The sequence below is a fragment of the Opisthocomus hoazin genome, chromosome 2 (assembly GCF_030867145.1).
Source record: "Opisthocomus hoazin isolate bOpiHoa1 chromosome 2, bOpiHoa1.hap1, whole genome shotgun sequence".
In the NCBI taxonomy this organism is placed as follows: domain Eukaryota; kingdom Metazoa; phylum Chordata; class Aves; order Opisthocomiformes; family Opisthocomidae; genus Opisthocomus; species Opisthocomus hoazin.
In genome coordinates this window covers 125,237,331-125,259,318 of record NC_134415.1, presented here as the reverse complement: position 1 = coordinate 125,259,318, position 21,988 = coordinate 125,237,331, and the positions used below count along the sequence as shown (strand labels likewise).

General features: G+C 39.9%; 1 protein-coding gene across 3 annotated transcripts in view; it reads right to left on the bottom strand.

Moving 5' to 3' along the window:
• The window catches only part of PTCHD4 (patched domain containing 4), a 135,607-nt gene that overhangs the window by 44,935 nt on the left and 68,684 nt on the right, over positions 1-21,988 (bottom strand). For 2 of the 3 annotated variants that reach the window (XM_009937826.2, XM_075410952.1), the window contains exon 3: positions 1,899-5,098. The exons of the other annotated variant lie outside the window; for it this stretch is intronic. In XM_009937826.2, coding sequence (XP_009936128.2) covers positions 3,465-5,098 — 1,634 coding nt within the window. In that variant the 3' untranslated portion in view covers positions 1,899-3,464. Of the gene's footprint in view, positions 1-1,898; positions 5,099-21,988 lie in introns of those variants that run through there. 3 annotated transcript variants of the gene reach the window in all.

Below are 21,988 nucleotides of genomic sequence, written 5' to 3'. Positions count from 1 at the left end.
GAAAAGGGTAGAATTTATTGAAGAGGACTGAAAACAAAATAAGCAAGAAAAGGAGAAGGAATCAAAAAATATGGGCTCTCCATTCCCAAATGATTCCAGTGTGAACTGAATTATAGAAGAAAATAATCTTTTTTTTTCAGCTTGAGATGAAACTGTTCCTTGTTCTACAGAGACTGACCTATCTGCAGAAGTAACAGCTGCAACAGCCTTTCTTGGTGGATCTGGAAAACGGTTGATAAAGAAAGTAATAAAATAATATCCATGGAAGAAGTGGTTTGTTTTCTGCTCCACTACCATTTTGACATAGAAATTAAAAACTTCTAGTCCCAGAGTGTAATCTATATATTTTGCGTCTTGTATATACAAGTGCTACTGTGCCTGCATGATATTGAGAGAGAAGCTGGTTTGATCTATCATCAAACTTTAGCTCATTTGTCTGAGTCCATCTTCAATATTGACATCTTCTGATTTCTTACCTCTCTATTCTCTGTTAGGAGAATTCCAGTGGCAATTTTTAAATGATCTGTTCTGCATAAAAGCCTCATAGGCCAAATATAATATTTGGGATGAGTTATTCCTGGGATCTACCCCTGAAATATGTGCTTGGGAGGCAAGATTCTAAGGTTTTTTTATTTTTATCTTTCACTTGATATTTGGTCATTCGAAATACTGTTAAACTCACCAAATCTGGATGAGTTTGTATTGCCAAGGTCTGTGTCTGTACTAATCTTGCTGAGCTTTCTTTATCACCAATGGACTGAAATACGCATTTTTTAAGGTGTGATCCATTTACTCCTAATGCAAAACTGTAAAATGGCTCAGAAGTGTTTGTCCCTTTCCTGTGGCCGTAAAGGAAGCTCAGGTATAAATATCTGCATTGTCAGTGTCCAAAGTTAGATGAGATGAATCCTGGCTTGGATGACTTTTGAAAACTCTACTTTCTGCAATACGATGCATGACAGAGATCCCTGGGATACATGTGGGCAATAAAAGACCAACTTCCCCTGAGACACCTCCAGAAGTGATACCCCAGGATCACAGTTTTGTTGCAACTGTCCAGGTTTTGTATGGGCAGCGGAGGAAATGTAAGAAGGTACGGAAAGCTTGACATTCATAACCAACTGTTCTAAAAAGGATGGGTATTGCACAATGTCTCCAGGATGCAAATCAAGGTCAGTAAAGAATTCTGGACTAGAGATGCATCTGAGCCATAACCCAACATTAAAATATCCCCTACTCCTAAACCTTACTCAACTATTTAGATCTCAGTTTTGCAGCTGCGTCTTGAATATCTTGGGTCAAATCAGTAACCTTGATCTAGCTACACCAGAAGTTAGAGCTGGATTCAAACCTTGGAAGCTTTGCCTATCTAAAAAGTTTATCTTTCTCTAAAACCTGTTGCATGCAAAAAGTTCCTTGAACAATCAAGAGCTTTGACCACTCCTAAAACACAGAGGTCATTTTTGGCAAATGGTAATGGCAAAGTACAGAAAGTATAGACAAGAGGCAAAACTGCTTTCCTTGGAAACAGAAACAGCTAATGAACATTAGAACTGACATTCAAATGGCTTTTTGTGCTGCAGGTGAATTTTCTCTGGCTTTCCCTAACCATGAAACAGTAGATAGAGGTGAGACATGTCAGATAAAGAATCAACTTGTTGCAGAGAGGTTTTTTAGTAAAACATATTTACACACCCTCATCAGCAAATTCTGCAGCTTTGAGACTGAGTTAACCAGCCACAAAGAGACACGTATACACATTTTGGAAGGCAAAGAGCTTCCAGACGTCTTTTAAAGGTACACACAAGTAATACAAAGCAGACATAAACACTCCATATAGTGATATCTTTACATAGTGTCCTCATGGATATTATATATTCAGGAAGACATTGCTCACGTAGGGGATGCTATACCATATTCCAGAGAGTAGAAAGCAAGCCCTTTTAAAATACTGAAAGGGGAGATGGACATGGCAAGACCCAGTGTAAAACTGGGCCAAGAACAAACTGAAATGGCTAGATCTTCTTTCATCCCTTCTCTTGGGCTGCTAAGCTGTGAAGTTCACAAAGCAGAGAAAGTAATTGATAATTCTTTACAGTACGATTCCTAGTGTCACGTAGTGACTGTGGATTTCCTGCACTCTCCTGTGAAATTTCAACTGCCATAACAAAGCTTTATGTTGCAGACAATCAACACTCAAATACTTAGGAATAATAATAAAAATAAAGACATTTTGCCCTCCCCTTCCCACAGGGCATCTATCTGTCTTTACAACCAGGGGTTGATTCATCCACATGCAAACCTTAACAAGGTCTTTTTTTGTGTGTGTGGCAAGTATTTGACTGACATTTTGCTTAAAGAAGGGGAAAATCCCACTTCCTGCGGCATATTGCAGGAACCAGCAAACATATCCCTTCGTCTGTTGGACCAAATATAGAATAATAATACTGTGCAGGTGCTCCAGAGCTGACTCAGCTGTAACATGATCGCATAATGCCTGTGATATGCAATCCATCATTACGTTTAAAGTGTCTGCTTGATTAATATTCGGTATTTAATGTCAACACTGGGAAATTAGAATTCAGAAGTGTTACACTGCAGGAATTGCAAATGCTGCTGCAGTGGTAATGGCCTGGCTTAGTTTCGTGAGATCTGTTAGTTCAAGGGGAATTTCACAGTTCAGAAAGACCAAAATGTATGCATCGTATTAACTGCTAGCTGTGACCTCTTGGGATAAAGCCAATGTGTCACATTTAAAGAAATTAAATGATAAATTTCCAAATGGCTATGATTATTTCTTCTCCTGTATAAACAGTACCTCTATCTCTTAGCAGTATAGCTGTGCTATCCATATTCACAATAACACTCTAATTCTGGTGTTACTGATATACATGGTATACTAGAATTGGGAAGTACTTTGGCTTAGATTGTTTTAAACTTCTACATCCCAAGTGCATAGGTTTCATCTTAACCAACTTGTTCAGGAAAATAAAAAAAAAAAAGGCATGTGTTTTTTTAATCTCTCTTGATCTTGTTCCCTTTTCTCATTTGAAATGTTACTGGTTTTAATATTCAATGGACAATTTTATCAAACAAACCTGCCTTTTTCCCTACATTTACTTAATTGTAATATTTTTTTTCACCTTTGCTTCAGTCCTACATACGACAGATCAAGCAATTCCCGTTAGAGCTGTAGTTTGAGATTCAGGAACGCTGAATGGCCAACAGACGCTTCCCTGGTGGAGAATGAGGACGCAAAGGAAACATCTGAGATTGTTTTTACTTTCATTATTTTTGTTAAAAACAGTTTGCACCTTGGTGTGTCATGAATACCCCTTCTTGATCTTCCTTTGCCATGTCAGACCTGGCCAGCACAAGCAGCTGAGATCTTTGCTCTATTTTCCCTGCATCTCTGTGCAACGCTTTTCTAAAAAGAGAATATACTACTATTTTTTCTAAGCCTTTCAGACTGCTGTAACATGATCAGGATTCTCCTGAATCTCTATGCATTCGATCTCTTCTCTTTCCTTCCTTTTGGCCCGTTTCTTTTTCTTGTGGTGCTTTTTGGAAGGTGGGAAAAAGGTTAGAAAGACGGGCAAAATAACAAAACAGTGCAGAAGTGTGCAACTGCCGGCAAGCAGCAAGCATTTGAACAGTGTGAAGGTCAAGTTTGAAGGCACAAAGAGAAGGGGGACCAACCCAATAAGAAAAGAAGAAACATTCTGCAAAATGGCTGTCCCATGCTCTTGGAGGGAGTTCTTTATACACTGAGTTCGGGTGTGCTCAGTAGCTAGTACAAATGTATAAAGCAGGGGTGCACAGTGATCTATGGCAAAATTCAAAGTGTAGATAAGGCACAGTATAGAAATGCAATCCATGTCTACATTCCATAAGGTCATCAAGCCAAGGACACCCAGCTCTATTGAGGTGACACTGAGAATTAACCAGAAGTTTCCCAGAGGATGAATAACCAGGAAAAAGGTCAGTATTAACACCAGAAGGATGCCAAAACCAGAAATCAGGACAGGCATAGTTACTGATAAACCATAGTGATCCATGAAAACAAAGGTAGGATTGAACACAATGAATTTGATGCTTTGTATAAGAGAGAGTGGACGCAGCTTCTCCAACAATTCTACCGCTTCCCTCTGCGTGTTTTCACTAGTCCTGGCCACCAGGTACAAACGAGAAGCAATTATGTTGTTCTCATCTCCAGCTTTGGAGAAAATGATGTCATTTTTGAAGTGCTGGAATTCTGGCTTTTTTAAAAAGGAGCTCTGCAGGATGCTGATAAAGTCACTTTTGTTGGTTGCACTGATGTTACCCACTCGAAGGTACTGGTAATACTGTTCAATCCAGGACACTGTATTGAACCCCTGACTTAGTGTTTTTAGGTCTTCTTGCACAGTGCCATTCCAGTACTCCAAAGGTTCATAAATGTAGAAACCTATCACTGGGCTGTAGTTACTGAAATACTTTTGCTGTATGAGGGCATAGGAGACGCTTGGAGACTCACTGGCGAGAAGGTTGATAATGTTGGCTCCATCATTAATCTGTAAGCACCCCATAAAGGAGAAAGAGGCATAAATGAGATACAGTATGACCACAAATGGCTTAACATAGATGTTGGTAATCCACTCATTGTAATGCTCTCGGAGGAAATGCTGGATAAAGTGATGCTGGTATGGGTTGGTCTCATGATGAGAAGTATGCTGATGGCCATCATTCATCATGGTCTGGAACCACACAGGTTTCCGGTCCAGGTATTCTGCTGAAGGAATTTTACAGCAGAAGATGCTGTGGTAACGGTTCTGCTCCAACTGGCCAGCAAAGACCAGGCACGAGCCAAAGAAGGAGAAGATATAGAAGTAGTTCAACAGGATGGAGACACACATATTCTGGCAAAAGACTTTTACAGCTTCAATGTTGGTGAAAGGGCTTGCACCCATGCCGAAGGCTATGAAATACAAGGAGCTTGTCATTGTGTAGGAGACCATGACATCTGAGTAGGCATCTGCTACTCTGTCCTTGAATGGCAGATTCTCTCTGGTTCGACGCCATCCTGAAAGAAGTTCGAACACCCCTTTGGTTCCATGACCTGAAATGAGAAAACAAAGTATATACGTGTCCATATGTAAAGGCAGTTCCATCATCCTCCAGATTTTCTGGCTTCTAGTAGGCAAAATTTTTTGCCAGCTGAGCAAGGTTTTGTCACCATTTAAACAAATGGTAACTTGTGAAGTGTCTGTCTAAAGCTAGATAATGGAATTCACACACAGGTGTTTAAACTAACAGCCTGATATTCTGAGACTCCATGCTCAGAAGAGAAATTATGAAATACCCTTAAAAAAAACCTCATTAATTTTAATGAACATTGCATTAGTTCCCAAATGGACTGCCTGTGTAGGACAAAGCAGAACACTAAGTTTAATTCAAGTCTAGGGTTCATTCTCGAAGTTCTTTGTAGTACCCTAATAAATCTTTCAAAGTTTAAGGCATTCAGTTTAAAACTATCATTAATGCAGGTAACAATATTTTTCTTCCAGAGCGCATAAATTAAAGGCATTGTTTGAGAAAAGAGGAGGTGTAACCAAGAAAGGCACACCTTGGTTCCTCATGATGGACAAAGAAAAAAAGTATACTGCCATGAAGTACAAATAAACAGAATAATTTGTATGATAGTTCTCCACTGAGTGACACTGGAACTTCTCAGTGACAGTATATAAGTTTCCACACTATACCAAAGTTGACATGTTGGTGTTAACGAAGGAGAGTACAGTGTTGGCTAAATCATTGATCCACATCAATTGCCTAGAAAAAGTAGTCTCTCTTGCTTTCTCTCAGCTATCTAGAGCTCATCCTGGGGAGAAGAATTTCTCTTAGCTCACATGAGATTCAGAAAAAAGCCCAACATGAACAGTGCTTCCTGACAGATTTTTACCTGTATTCTGTCCTGAGCAGTGTTCTAGGGGTATGATTTTTTAATAAATTAAAGCTTAATACAGACTTACTTTAATTTTACTCATCACGGTCACAGTCTGGAAAGTCTACAGCTACTAAACTATGCGACAGAATGGCAAAGCTGAAGCTAATCTTACTGGAAAGGATTTAACTAGTAAAGGTTATTAATTATGTATACATAATTATATCATTTATATGTAAAACAAATATACATATACACACACCCATATTCATTTATTTCACATTAAAAAATTAGAAAAATTCAATTTTGGGGAAAATACAAAAACTCATGTTAAAAAACAGCCAAAAGGGCTTAGCTTTGAAAAAAAAATTTTGGTCAAAAATTAAAAACACATATTTGTGTTTGAATGACAAAACCTGCACTTTGGATCAAGCCCTGATGAAATTGTGGACAGTGTAAGGAAACACACTGCTGAGCAGAGAAAGAAGTAGAAGCAGACTGCAGATGCTCCTGCCTCTGTTTGTGTGCCTTCACTCTCTCCAGTAGAAGAATTGCAGGCAACAAAGCATGCACAAAGGTAATTTTCTTGTAACAAAACCAGAAATATGACAACAGGAGATCTGCAAATAATGAAGTGTGTAATAGTGAACAAAAAGTCTGTTGAGTTTGTCTTTTGATTTAAATTGCTAGGATTCATACAGCTGCTTATGTCGCCCAAAGCAGACTCCCGGCAGCCATTCGAGGCAGGAAAAGTACAGCACAAACTGTCAAGTTCTGCGAATGTTACCTGTTTTACTGCAAATCGGTGTCCCCAGTGAAAGATAAACATACCGTATTACAGAATTCCTGCAGTTAGCAAAAAGACCTGCGTGGAAATGTTGCTCTCTTGTGAATCAGCCCCTTGGTTCGGGAGGGACGTTGAATCCCCAGGAAAGTTTAGGGTGAGTCTGTTCAAACTCTTAAGGCACAGCTGTCTTGCACACTGTCACTTTTGAACCACCAAGCAGAAAGAATTGACTCCTTGGGCTGAGCAAAGCTGCAGAATCCAGTGTCTTCAATGCAATTTTATACTTTGCTTAAATGAAGTGTGTAATTATCATGCAGAGTGTGGACCAGGCTGGCTGGTCATCACTCGCAGTGCCCATGTCCTGGCATGGTTCAATTTAATACTGTAGGAGCTGTGTTTCTTTCTCTTTTGGGGACATTAGAGCACAATGGTCTTCCTCAGATGTCTGTGCTCACTCCTTCCCCGTCTACCAATTGAATTTGGATGGTTCTTTTCTGACAAAGGTCCCTCTAATGTGTGATTTTACCACTTAAAACTTGTTCATATGCCATAAAGCCAGAACAGCTCTTTTTCAGAATCAGCTGCTGACCTCATTCTCACCCCTCCTCTTCCAGGTTTAGGCATCCCTCTTTGTTCCCTCTCTCTCTTCTTGTTTCTCTCTCTTATGTTTTCTTCTCTTATGCGGAAGGTTGAGGGGATGAGTAGTAGCACAGGATTTCTTCTCCTATTGCAGGTGTCATTCCTCCCATCTCCCCATCCCATGAAGGCTCTTCCACTGAGGGCAGAGTGATCACACTGAGCAGAGATGCTGTTTTCTGCCTCAGTTTCCTCTCTTCCCCTCACTCTCCCAGGTACCCTGCTGTGATCGAGGTCAAAGGGAATCCTTGGTCTTCAGACCTCACATCGGGAACACTCATTTAGGGTCTAGTTGACACTTTGAGAATATCTTTCCTCTAACTTCTCTCTTCTGCCTTTAACAACAAGACCATAACCGCGTTGTGTTGAACCAAGGATTGCACTACCTCTGTCTGGTTAACCCAACAAAGTGCAGGGATAGATTTTCAAGAAAAGGATGTTGGAAACAGAACACTTCTAGAGTAATTCATTTCCATTGTAGCCTCTGAGATTTCTGCATTTGGCAAACAGGCCTGCCAAAACCAGAGGCTGCATTTGCAACATCATGTTTGGAGGCATTGAAGGACCTTTCTTCATCAGTCTAAACCATTTCTAATTGCACTTATACTTTTGGCCATCACAGCTTCCTGCTACCAGGAGCTTTGTAACTTCATTACTTGCTGAGTAAATGAAGGAGTTCCTTTTGTTTGTTTCAAACTCTCAATCAGTGTAACTTTATGGTGAAACTTAGCGAAATATAAACTTGTTGGGTCATGAGCAGTGTCTTTAACAAAACCTGTTCTATGCATGTGTCCTTTGTTCCTGGGATCTCCCAGCTGCCAGCACCCCTCACCCTCTCCTTGACCACACATTGACAGCTAGGTGTGTGCTCCCTTACTGGCTCTCCAAGATGCATGTGCTAATTTGCCATCTGGACTTTACCAACAAAATATAAAATAGCTGAGTTCTGCCTTCCACTCCTTGAGAGAACGTACTAATCTGGGATTATTTTCCTCTTTCTAGGCATCAATTTTCACAGAGCTTGTAGGACTGCAGTAGTCTCCAAGACCTCTATCTCCCATCCAGATGTGACTGAAATGGACCCATTATTTACAGGCAGCCATCACATGTGCAAATGTAAAGGCAAACAATAACTGTGGGATGCTCTTGTTGGGAATCAGAACTAGAAGTGAATGGCAAAATCAAAAATTAAAAGATTTTGAAAATATTTAAACAGTTAATGTGGATCATTGTAATGTTTTTAAATTGGAAATTTATCAAAAGAAATCCTTTTGCAGAAACGGTTTAAGCTGTGATGAACTGGCACTTTTCAAATAATCCTTAGGTGAATGTTTTAGCAGCTCTATGAACAATTTATAGCAATATTAACTTTTCTCAGTTTATTCCAGAATCTCACTTATCTGTCCACCTGCAAGGTTATGTTCACATCTGCATCTTTACCATGTTTTTATTGTTATTAATTCATAAATTTTACTGTGTCTCATTCTCAGTGATGCCTACCTGGGTGCAGTTGATCTAAGGGTAGGTACGTAATGACTAATAGAAATGTTTTTTACTGTGAAACATACATGCGTGCAAAGACTACCCAAGAGTATACACCAATGTGTATGACTAATTTCTGTTAATATTGGGAATTAAAATACTGTAATTAAACTCTAGACTATTTTCCTAATAGAAAAAGTACTACCTTAAGGAAATAAAATATTGATATTTATAGCATCTTTGAGGATGCAAATTGGCAAGCATTTTCTTGTGTTTATTATTACACAAATGTAAAATTTCCACTTATCTCCCTTTTACAGATAGTTTCAACTCTATCGCATGAATACAGGAATTGAGGAATACAATGCAGTAATTCCCTTGCTGCCATAAGAAGAATTTTTTGCCTGACTGGTTTTCCCACATCATTACTCGGATACCAAGTTTTCCAGTCAGCCTCTGTTTTTCTCCCCAGATAGGCAGGTCTATTCTCCTTTCCCAACAAAGATACAAATCCATTTTTTTCTGAACGTTTTCTGACATTTCTGATGATTTAGACACCACAGTCACTCTGTAAAATTCCATTCCTTCAGCTTCATCGCTAGTGTCACTGGCAACATTGACAGTGGAGTTAAGTTCACTGAGCAGTTCTAGGAAGGTTCACAGGGTCTTTGGCTCTGGGTCAAAACTGCCAAGTTTCTCTGGTACTAACCTGACGTGAACGAACTACAGCAATTTTTTATTTGCCAGATGGGCAATGGTCTATGAACACTTAAGAAGAAAGGAGACAACAGAAATTTTTATTCCTTTAGTTGTGAGGTTAGGAGAGCAAATAACAGAGGCTGCAGAGAAGGTGGAAAAACATAATACTTTTTCTGCCTCAAATTCCTAAACAAAAGGTTAATTATGAGAAGATATTTAAAATAAGTTTGAAGAGGATAGAATAGAAATGAGAAGAGTGAAAGAACAGATTAAAGACCACTTGATTTAGTTAAATTTATTCAAGCCAGAAGAGCCTGGAAAAATTAATCAATTAAAAGCTAAGCCAAAGCAATCTCTGAACTGTTGGCAGTCATCTTACGGAGTGAATGTAGATGGGGTGGTCCAAGAAGAATGGCGAGAACAAGCATAGTATCTATGTTCGAAAAGGAGAAAGAAGATGACCTGCAGAACTTAGCATCTATCAGGTCGGTTCCTGTCAAAAGGTAGTAGAATAAGCAATTGCAAACCAATTTACCATCACTGAGGCAGGATAGGAAGGTGATCAGAAAAAGCTCATATAGAATTATCAATAACAAGAGATTTCAAGTCAACCTAAGTTCTTCCTTTGAAAACAAACTACCTTAATAGAAAGGAGAAGAAAACAGGCTATCTATCTCAGTAAGGCTTTTAGTATCTTTCTATCTGATCTAACAAGTTTTTAATACTATTGTACTTAGTATTCTGACAAGAAAATTAAAGGAATACTGTCTAGAGGAAAACATGGGAAATATGTATTCAACTGATTGAAAGTGTGCACATATAGAGTTGTTCCCAGTGATCTATCAATTTTGACAGGGACTTTTTAAGAGAGATTACATCAAAGGTCCATCTTGGGCCTGGTTCTTTTTGATATTTTCTGTTAATGATATGGACACTTATGGAATATGTGTGTGAAGGTAAAGTGCAGGGGAGTCCAGACCCTCCATAGAGCAAGGCTTTAAGCTTGGAGAACTGGTCAGAAATCAATAAGACAAAGTTTAATGAAGATAAATGCAAGGCACTTTGTGTTAAGCAATCAAATGAAAGAAATGAATAATAAGACAAAACAGGTGAAGGAGAAGTAAGACAGAAGATCGTTTGGAGGTTATGGGGAACTTCAAAGGGAATAAGTAAAAAATATTCCATTACAACAAGTAAAAAGCTGAATTAACAGTAACATCTTAAAAGTTTGGAGACAAATATTTGGCTTACTCTAGTATGATGGAGACATAAACTGGAGCACTGGTTTGAAATGGGGCATGATGTTTTCGTAGAATCATAGAATGGTTTGGATTGGAAGGGACCTTTAAAGATTATCTCGTTCCAGCCCTGCTACTGCAGGCAGGAGCATTTAAAAAAAAATTGGAAATACTGGGGTAAACACCTTGGGGAATAAAACCAGCAAACAATAGCTTATTCATGAAATATGAAAAGCACAAAGAAAAGCTGAATGAATTGGCCTTTTTCCCCCTACAGAATGGAATGTGAATGGGGACTCAATAACATTCAACATGAAAAAAGTTATTATGAAGAGGACAGCAAGCTATTCTTTCTCATTCTACTGTGAAGAGGACAAGGAATCATTGGCTTAATTTGCAGAAAAACCTGTTGAGGTTAGATATCAGTAAAAACAGTGCTTTCTTCCTCCAAGGTTCATTAAACACTGGAACACACTATCTGAGGAGATCATAAACTCTTCTTCATTGCAAGTCTAAAAGTTAGATTAGCAAATGTTAAAGGAGGTGCTACACAGGTCCTGTCTTAGTGCTGCGAGGTGGATTCTATGCAGATTCCTGAGGTCTCATACTTTTGTATCGTCATACCTAACTTTGACAAAAGATGCTTAGAACTACTTAAGCATGAAAACCTTCTCTGTTGTCTTAACCAAAATGTGCCTGTTCAGCATTTATCATTGCTTCTGCCATAAGCTGTCAGCTTCTTGGGATAGGTATTTGATTCGCATTTATCACTCACCGTAACATCCACTGAGACTCCAGTCTGAAGTCATTAGGCAGTGCTGGAAGGAGGGGCTGGGTACTGACAGCTTTTGTAAACTTTCTAGGAAGGAAGACTAGCATGACTCTGTACTTTTTTTGGTCAAGACATAAAGATGAGGGATTGCTGCTATAGGTGACAACAGTCAATGTGGTCAATCCTTGTTACCTATGCTAGTGCAGTAGCACAGCTTCACTCAACATTTCTGCACTAAGAAACCCAAGTATTATATTCAACTTTTATTAACAGGCACACCTGTAATCTTGCCATGTATGCACAGAATGCAAGAACAGCTTTCTTTTAAATAATCGTGGTGGGCAGCAAGTATGTTTTTATGTTAAAATTCTTTGTTATGTGTCTACAGGAGATGACTTTTCCATTGTTTTATCTAGAAACACAATTTACAACCCCTTGAGGGGTAACACAGGTAACACAGGTAACACAGCTTTTTTTTCCCTAGGAACAGACGAAGAGGGAACATGGAGATTTTTTTTATTCCTTAGTACTAGATAGGCCTATTCATCTGCTGGAAAAAAATTGGCTTGTTTTGTCTAATTGTTGCCCCATAATAGCAGGGACCTTGGCCATTAGTAGCATATTGACATGACCTATACTCTGTCTAATTAAATCTTTATTTAGGTGCAACTTACCAGCCTGTGGTATTCAGAAGGTGAGGCTGTGATCTAATATTTTCTGGTCTTAAAATTTATGAAACTATGAACTTCTCCAGGCCTATTGATTTGAAAATACATCCCATTTTAGATAGTTTAGGCTCACACAATCACTTTTTTACAGAGGAGGAAGTTTCCATCTCAACACAGTGCAATGTAGGGTGCATTCGTTCGTCTGCTTAATCACTAATATCACGGGTCGCTTACAGTTAGAAAACTGAAGCACAGAGATTAAGTAAATTGATCACAGTCACCAAGGATTATCCACATTTCAGAAGGGAAGAAGTAACAGAAAGAATGATTAAACTATTTCTTTTTGAAGAGTCAGTAAATCCTTGGGGTCCTTGATGCAGAAGGCAATGAGGTTCTGAAGCTTGGTGGTTCCTTAGGTAGCATTAGGATATATGAGGAAATGTGTACCTTAATCTAGATCCTCTTCCATAAAGGTAAATCTCAGGAGAATGCACTTTGGCAAGAAGTGGACCTTGAGCATAAGGCTGAGTAAACAACTTCACAGCTTGATCAAGGATAACGAGAATATAGAGTATATATTTTTTTAACTAATCTAAGATATAGGTGGGTTATATCTCTCTACGTACCTCTAAAATGATTGCAATTGAAGTGTTCGCATAAATGGATTGCTGACCATATCTTCTTCTATTTGTTTAGTTTTGCCTCAGCTATTATGCTGGTTTAGTGGTAACTAAGGGAACTAAGGGGGTCTGATGAGGCAGAGGAGGGACAAAAATCACTCTCACAGTGATTAATGGTTTAATCTTTCTCCAGAACCTCAGTACAACAAGTGAAGTAGGACCTCATCCTGCCAGTAAGGTACCTTGGATGGTTCAGACTTTGGTCTGACTGTGGAAGCAAGGCATCGCTGACTAGCACTGTCCAAGGGAGGAGTTTACTTGAGTCATAGTGATTATCAGTGATTTTACACTACTTAAAACTTCTGAATGTCACTGAGCTTACAGCAGCAAATATGTAAAGTCCAGCCAAGATCTGTTGATGAATCTCCTGCAGAAATTTTGTTTTTGCTAAACATATGATTCTATATCTCATTTGATACAGGGCATTTTCTGGTATCAAGAAGCATCTAAACAGAGAGACTAAATCATTTCTAGGTGCATTCCCCTTGTGATGCCATGGCATGCACATTTTTTTTCTCTAACTGGATTTATGCAGACGTGTTGACAGAGGAGTTTACATCCTGATGTGCCTTTCCATCTTGAAAAGCATACAGGGAAGAATTGTTCTTTTAAGCAACAGATTTCTATCATAAAAATTGGCTATTTTACAGAGCTGAGTTCTCTTTCAAGAGGGTTTAACCAAGTGCAGTGAAACCTCAGCCAGCTGAACTGTGCGTCTCTAGGGACAAGGACCTCAGGGAAATCTCCTGTGTTACACACGGGATTTTGGTATAAACACAGAAACTGCACTTAAAGCGATCACAAATATTATAAATGAAGACACGCCTAATAGATGTTTTGATTTCCTTAAAAATACTTCTGCCAGCCTAAGGCCATTTTGCAAGCCTGAACACATTAGAGGCTTCCAGCTCCCAAGTATTGGTGTGTTCCCATTATAATGTGAAGTTCATTAAAACAGTAACAGTGCATCATGGGGTACTTCTACTAAACATGCAGACTGTGAATGATGCCTTCATGTGTGCTCCAAGAGATTGCATTTATTTCTGCTCACATAAGCACTTCTAAAAATCTTTTGAATAATTCTGGGAATTGCTGATGACACCAAAATATGAAAGAGTTCGTCTCCCCACGGGCATTTCAGTGGAGCCTGGAGACAGCAGCCCCATGAGTGTTAGAAACTGAAAAGCACTGAGGAGAGAGGCAAACTTTTGATTCCATTTGCTGTTTGCTGTATAATGGCATTTTAGAAGAGCTCAGTATTAGCCTAACCCTGCTCCAATAAAATACTGTGAAATTCTCAAGCACAGCCATAGTTGTGATAAACGATCTCCCTGCAGTGACTACAGCAGGAGATATTGACCACTTTAGCCTAAGGTCACCTGTTTGCATGCCTCTCCCAGTGCAAATGTCTCTCTCTTTTTACCTGTTAAAAAGGGAACTGAGACAGCTAGTCTAGCTTAGGAATCTGACTTTTAGACTGCTAAAATTGTGTAAGATTAACCATATCTTCTGACACCATCATGTGTTCTTAACTCCTGCCATTGCAGAAGGAAGTCTATACAGAAACACATGCCTGTAGAGAAAGAAAATGATGTGATGATCACATAGCAGAGTCCCTCTGTTAATTCGCCTTCCAAGATCCTAGGGAACGCCAGTCTGTAGACTACATTGAAACCAATCTCTTAGACACAGATGAAAAGTGATGGTTCACTTGCTCTTTTAGTCTCCTATCTTTTACATGCTCCCTTCAGCTAATCAGCTCCACAGTCCTTGATAGCCCCCTTACTCTGCCCTTTCCCATCCACCTCTAAATAAATGTTTCCCAGACAGTGTAAGCCCAGACATGAGCAAGCAGCTCTGGTAACTGGGCTAAATCGCATGGTTATCATTTACTTACATGTCACATCCCTTTGGCACATCCTCAATCTTTCATCATTTTCTGTTTCTCGTATTGCACACTCTCCAAGGCAAACAATGTTATCCCTGTTTGCACAGAGAACAGCATAACGGGACCTTGATTTTGATATGAATTAAGAATAATTAATGCTAACATGAATTTGGCATCTCTGATTTTGAATCCTACCCAGGTCTGGATCTTTCATATTGACAAGGCCTTTCCAGAGCTTCAGCATAAGCAGCCCTGGGTAAAAGCCCAGGGCTGAGCACTGGAGATGAGCCAAAGACCTGCTAGTCCAGATGCAAACATATTTCTAACTGAACCGTAGCGACACCACTTTGTATTCAAGGTGTATTTGCTACAGTTCATTTTAAGGTCAAATTTTACAATTTTTCATGCCTAGAAGCTCCTCTTCTTCTTGTTAGAAGGAAACGAAATATTAAATAGCAATCCCTCCCACTCTATGCACTGAAACAGCTGAACACAGAAAACGTTTCAATGGATGTGATTAGTCATCCAGCTGCACACCTCATTATGTGAGATTTACGTTTGAGCTAACGTATGCTGCTTGCAAATTGTATATAAAGTCGGAATCCTGCTTAGTTTTCTGCTGTGCTTAGCAATGAATTAAACTGCTTTTCGCTGTTTCTCATCTAAGCCTTTTAATGAACATTATAAACAAGGACTGCACATATGGAAATTGCTGTTCATTGATAGGAGTTTAAGTCACATATAGAAGACATGGGCATGAATTTAGATCAGGCTATTAATGAATTTATTATATATTCATTTATGCTAAAAGCATAGGATGGATTTGTGACACTGATTAGAACATGCTTTGTTTATCACCTGGAATTGATAATCCAGTAACATTTAAAGAAAATCAGAAGAATAAGGTACTACTGAGTCTCAAGAAAGGAAAATGCTTTGATCGGGTGCGTATTCTGGCATCCAGAAGAAATAATCTATACTTGAATCATTATAGAAACAATGAGTTTTGTCATTTGATGCTTTCTGGCACAGAGAGCAATTGTGAATTCTTCAAAGAAAAGCAACAAAATGGTTAATAGATGGAGAAAGAAATAAAAGTTGTGAAAGCACACGTGTCCGAAAAATGACTGGTGCATTTGTAAGTCTGAGCAAATGAAGAGAGCACAAGTGTTTCAAAAGAGTGGGACAAGATTCTGGAGTTACCAATGAGGGAAGTGTACAACATTTTCAGTGTTGGGACCCAGTTATGAAAGCGGAAAACTCACGTTTCAGTGACAAGCTGCATTTGCCTGCACAGTCTGCAGTTTCTGCAATGCAGGGGACCAGAGCGTAACAGGCAATAGACAGGAAACAGTTCACGTTTCACTTTCCCCAGTGAAATTAGTCATCTGACCAACTGACATTCCCTTGCTTGAACAGCTGGAAGCTCTCCTGGACAGAGCTTTGCGAGGCTTTATTGCCCTTTGAAGGGGATATAGACTGTCTGATTGTGGATATTTCTCATTCATCCTTGAAGCCTAATGGGGCACCAGCTTTTCACACTGGCTGAAGATCTGGTCCTGTGGTCAGCTTGGTTTGAGGGGTTTGTAATATTCTAAAGAGCATGAGTACTGCATCTTGGCTGTAGTCGCTCATTTTCGATTGCTACCCCAGGGCCAGGGTCTAGCTCAGAAAAGCAGGGTTAACTTTTATCCTGCTAATTAATGCAGGTCAAATACATTTCTTCTCCAATAATTTCTATTTGGAAATTACTCCAGCTGGTGACACAGTGGTGCAGAGCACAACACCCCTGCTCTTGCTTCCATATAAACTACTAAACTTGATGTAAAACCACACCTTTTCTGCAATGAAAGGATAGCTCCAGACCGAAGGGAATGAACTCATCTGCTGACACAGTGATATTTTTAACAGCACTGTTAGAGCAGGATTTGCTGACATTTGTTTACTTCAGAAAAGGGATGGGAAGGCAGAGTGGAAGGCAACATTAGCCTTTCACTTCTGTTTGCTGGGAGTGAAGGAAATGTGGAGAACTGACTCAGCAATTTGAAAAATAGGTATTAAATCTCCCTTTCCCTTCCCCAAAAGCCCAGGTTCTGCATTGCACAAGAATGTGGAGGAAGGCTGCTCTGCTGCCCTTGCCAAACGTGAGACGACACTCAGGAAGGAGGCATTCAGTGCTCTGCAGCACCACAGCTCTGGTTCAGGTTGTCCCGCTGGTGGGACTGCTCAGGAGGGGAAGCATCCTCCCGTTCGGCTGCGAGACACAGACTGCTGCCAAGAGGCAGATGCACTGATGCAGCTGCTGCTCTACGTTGTGATACACAGGCTGTGCTCCTCACACAGTAACGCCATGGGGGAGCAACAGCCCTCTCCCATATTCGCAGCTTGTCCCTCTAAATTTACCCTGGGGATCACAGGTTGCAGGTCCAGGATGCGTAGGTGGCACATATGTGGTTTATCAAATAGCAGTGCCAGGAAATGCTTTGGATGTAGGATCTCAGCCAAACTGCCAAATCATTATAAGGGTCCTCAGCACGTCTCTGCATGGACGCCCATCCCTGGACCTAAGAGTTTCCTCCCATTAGACAAAGAGCAAAAGACAAAATGAACGAGAGAGACAAGAAATGACTTACCCAAACGATTGGAATAAAACTCTACTCCTTACGTCTCATTATGCAGCTCTATTGAAAAATTACAGCTGCAACGTATTGATGCTATGTCTACTGCTCCATGACTCTCAGTTAGACTCATATAAAAATTACTCTAAAACCTGTAACACTAATATGGACCATTCAGGAGGTTAAGAGGACTTGCAGACACTCATAGAGGAAAGCTACATGGAAAGGGTCCATAAGGTCAGAGACAACACGTTTGGATGTGGAAGCCACTGAGCCAAGCAGCAGCTGGAGCCTGGGGGAGTATTTTGGGGAAGTGTGGCTTTACGCTTGACCTGTTGAAAGCCACATTTTTAAAGCACTTGCCATTAGCTACTGCCAGAGGTAGGACGCTGAGCTAGATAAACCCTTCGGGCTGAATTAGTCTGAATGCTTTTACGTCCCCATGTATGCATAGGGCTGACTGCTTTAAAATCCATATGCATGTGAAGAATGAATTAAACCTGTGCAGCTCTTCCTGCCCTTAATCCTGGCATTTAAATTTTTGAGCTTACTAATTTTAGTGTCATAACAATACCATTTAGAATCCTGTCTTTGAATTGATGTAAACGCCTCATTTACTGCACAGTCCCAGGTCCTATCTACCCTCACCATTTGTACACAGCACTGATGATAAATTGATTCCTTTGCCCATGGGTTGATACGGCAGTGCATGCATAAACGAGTATCACAATCTTTGTGAGGTTGTTATGCGTATCACACCATTTTTAAGGTAGGGAAATTGAGGCAAGAAGAAATTTAGTTTTAAAATATCGGCAGGATCCATCAGTGAGCACTTAGCATTTACTAGGCCTTGCTGTTCTCATGTAACACAGGACTTCTATTGCAATTTATGTGCTTAAAGCAAGATATTGACCAATATATGTATATGTCATACTCTGGGGATTCATACCTTGCATGTTAGACCAAGACACAGAAGAAGCAAACTGTGCAAGCTCTATTAGCATCTCTTAAAATATGTTGTTTTCCCAGTTTTGTAGATAGCAGATTGCTGCTTTTTCTGCAAGCCCTAGACTCCTTCTCTTGTTGCTTTTCAGCCTTTTCAAGAGGCAAGGCTGGCACCAACAAAGGCCTCGTTCCCTGCATAGCTCTGATTCACCCCCCAAATCACTGGCCAAAGGACCCCATGAAGAGCTGGAATTAGACTGACAGGCTCTTTCCCAGTTTTGTGGTGCATGGCCTCATCTTCAAGCTGCTTCTCATAAAATCTAGTGAAATGGTTGTAGATGAAGCACAAGATGAGCTTTCTTATCGTGGCAGGAGTTCTGCCACTGACATCAGGTATGCCCAGTGTTGGCATCAGAAACATGAGTGGGCTGGCTTGCGCAGGACTTGACTTAAAAACAGCCTTTCCCAGTTAGCAGGATTTAGCAGCTCATTAATGAATCTGAAACCTCACCTTTAGCAGTCTGTCCCAGAGGGGTATAATTAAGATTTTCACTTAGTTATTATGCTGGCTAAACTCACTGTAGCCTTAAAACAACACAGGAGAAACACTTCTTTTTTAAGGGGGGGTCCTTTTTGCTAGGAGTAGTGAGCCAGCTGGCTGCCCACCCTTTCTCTCTTATTATTTTGAATATCCATAATTTCAGATGTGAATAATTTTTAACATGAAATTAGTTTGAATATGTACTTTCCTAATACCTCAAGGAGGCAGAGAGTGGGAGGAGGACTGGAGAGGGAGTGCTTTTTCTGATGAATCTTTTGTTGTGCATAGGTCCCTACAGAGGTCATTGGAGATTCGTAATCTATATCCGTTCTAATGAATTAAATAATTCTAGGGTTAATTTTCTGTCACGGAGGCCAGCTGGTCCAATCTAAGCATCGCTATGCTATTTTACTTCTCTAGCCTCCAAAATAGAATGGCCACATCTAAAGCCTAATTTGCACCTGGGAATTTTTTGGGTAAGTGCCATGGGCAGGGCAATATCATGCCAGGGAGCATGCAAGCAGTTTAATAGCGTATGGACAGTCACAGTCCTGGCTCTGCTCTATGTTCTAAAAAACCAAACCCTCGGCTGTTCTGAGCCCATCACTCCCACCTGACTTTACCGTGTGCATTCGTTTATTTCTCTGACCATTAAGAAACAGCAGAGTTTTTCACGGTAATGGGAACTGGGGAGACGATCTCTGCCTCTTTTCACCTGACATGCTGATTCAGCTATCTTCCTTCTCTAAAAATTCTGATGAACCGGAGACCAAGCCTTGCAATAAACTCAGTGCTGTGAAAGGAAAAGAAGGAATCAGGAAACTGCCAGATCAAACTCCTTCAAACTCTCTGGTTTTAGTGCTTTTGATGATACACTTTAAAATGTTGCATTGTCAGTCACTGCAATAGGCGTAAGGCAGAGATAACCTGAGCCTAGACTACAGACCACATATAATTGCTTGGTAGCTGTAACTGAGAGATGTAAAAAAATCTGGAGAGAAGCATCCTGTTAGTGTGTTACCAAAAGAGGGTTTTGCTTGCTAAGCTCAGAAGAAAGAAAATTATAATCTACACCAGAAGCAATGTGCTGACTGTTCTCAGTCAATCACTGATATCACGGTATGCTTTTCTTTATTACTTTTATGTCAGCAAAACTTTGAGTAGCACTTTGCAGTGTGCTCTCAGTATGTTGAATTTACTCACAAAGGCAAATAACAATAAATATAAAATGAACAAGCTGTATATATAAATCATTGCAACTGAAATGTGGGACAGAATGTAAAGTTATGTTTTGTTTTTAAAAGAGATTATAAGATTGTTTGCCTCCTGCAGGAACCTACATATCAGTTTATTTTAGGTCATTGCTTTCCAGAATGTTGCCCATTCATCAGACTATGACATTGCAAATTGCTATTTCCCTTCGGTTTTAAAGAACTTAAAGTGATTTTAGACATTGTCATGAGTTATCCTTATAAGAGTGATCTCGAATTTTGTATGGCTTCAGTCTATATCTCTCAAGTTGATAAATTATTGTTATCATGGTGTTTTCATTCATAAAGCTACAACTGCACTGTACCAACTTCAAAGATCGCTGAATACAAACCAGAGCACTGGGGTAAAAGTTAAAAATGTAACAGCAGGGACTATTAAAATTCATTTTCTTACAACATTAGCTGGGGTTTGTAAGATGTGCCCTGTGGCTTCCAAAGTGTATTTTTAAAGAGGTAGAGTAAGTTACTGAAACAAATGTTTACCTATTAAAAAATTACTATGTAATCTGTGTTTTGGAACATCATCTATTTATTCCATATGCAATGTTAATATTAAATATCTTTTCCTTTAAGATGGGAAGGTGAAAACTTTGTGTAGCCATGCTTCCAGTGTACATGGAGTTCTGCTGCTTTAGTACGAGATTACTGCAACCCTGTGCTGTTTCCTCAGAATTTGCAGTGGCACCCGGGATTCCTCAAACCGCCCCAGTTTCTGGTGTCCCAGGATTGTGCAAGAATCCTGCCACTCAGCTGAGTGAAATTAAGTTTTCCATACTCTCAGTTTGCAAAGAAAGCCCCCAAATTCTGTCACCAATCTACAGAAGAGCATAAAACAGCCACAAATATTACATTATTTTTCCTTCTTCTCTCCCTCTTTGTCAGTCCCAGAAATTTAAAGCAAATTTTGTGGTGAATTCTGCTACAAACCTTTTACTCTATTGAACCTTTTTCTGGGCTGTTCAACTGATTTGTAAGTGCTTCTTTTATTCTGGATAAATTCCAGTAAACCAGAATTACATTCTTTCTAAGTAGCAACCCTTTCACTGTCTTAAAATTATCTATGGAATGTAAGATGTCTCTTTTAATGTATCTTTTTTCTTCCTGAAAGTTGATTAAGCAGTAAACCAAACCTCAGCTGCTACAATTTCTGCTGGTAGTGCCTCACAGGAAATGTAGAAGAGGTTTATTACTTTTAAAGGTACTATTCTCAGTGATGGGAATTTACCTCACCTTTCCTCTTTTTTCCCACAGGCTCAATTTTTGTTTTCAAGCTGGAGTTTTCACCTGGTATCCTCCGGAAATCTAGTGCTTGTCTGACAGTGTCACACCTAACAGTGCTTGAGCCTGTTGACCAATTCAGTCAAAATTTAGCTCCAGGGAGAGGAGCCAGATTTCTCTGAGTGTCACAAGATTCGGGAGCTGAGGAGAGGCTATAGGTTTCCTCAGCGTCTTCTTCCAGGGCAAGGCAGGAAAGGAGTTTTTCTCTTTCTTACTCTGCCCAACAATGCCTGACAACTGGCCAATACGCCCATACCATCCTGACAGTCACACGCGCGTGTGTCTAAATCAACTCACATCTGCTTTAGGTGACTCACCACATAGGAGGAGAGGGGGAGGCCTGTGGACTAAAGATGGGGTTTGGAGCAAGAAGTTTGGGAGTTATTCTGTGGATGAACAACTGAAGAAAAGGTCACATTCAACCTGTTGGAGTCAACACATTGTTAATTTTGCTGCTGCATGCCACTCCTGCTGTTACCAGTGTCACGAAAAACAGCTATTGCTAGAGATGACCCTGGCCTGGGAGAGCTGTGATCAGCTCCAGCCTGTTGTTGCTATCACA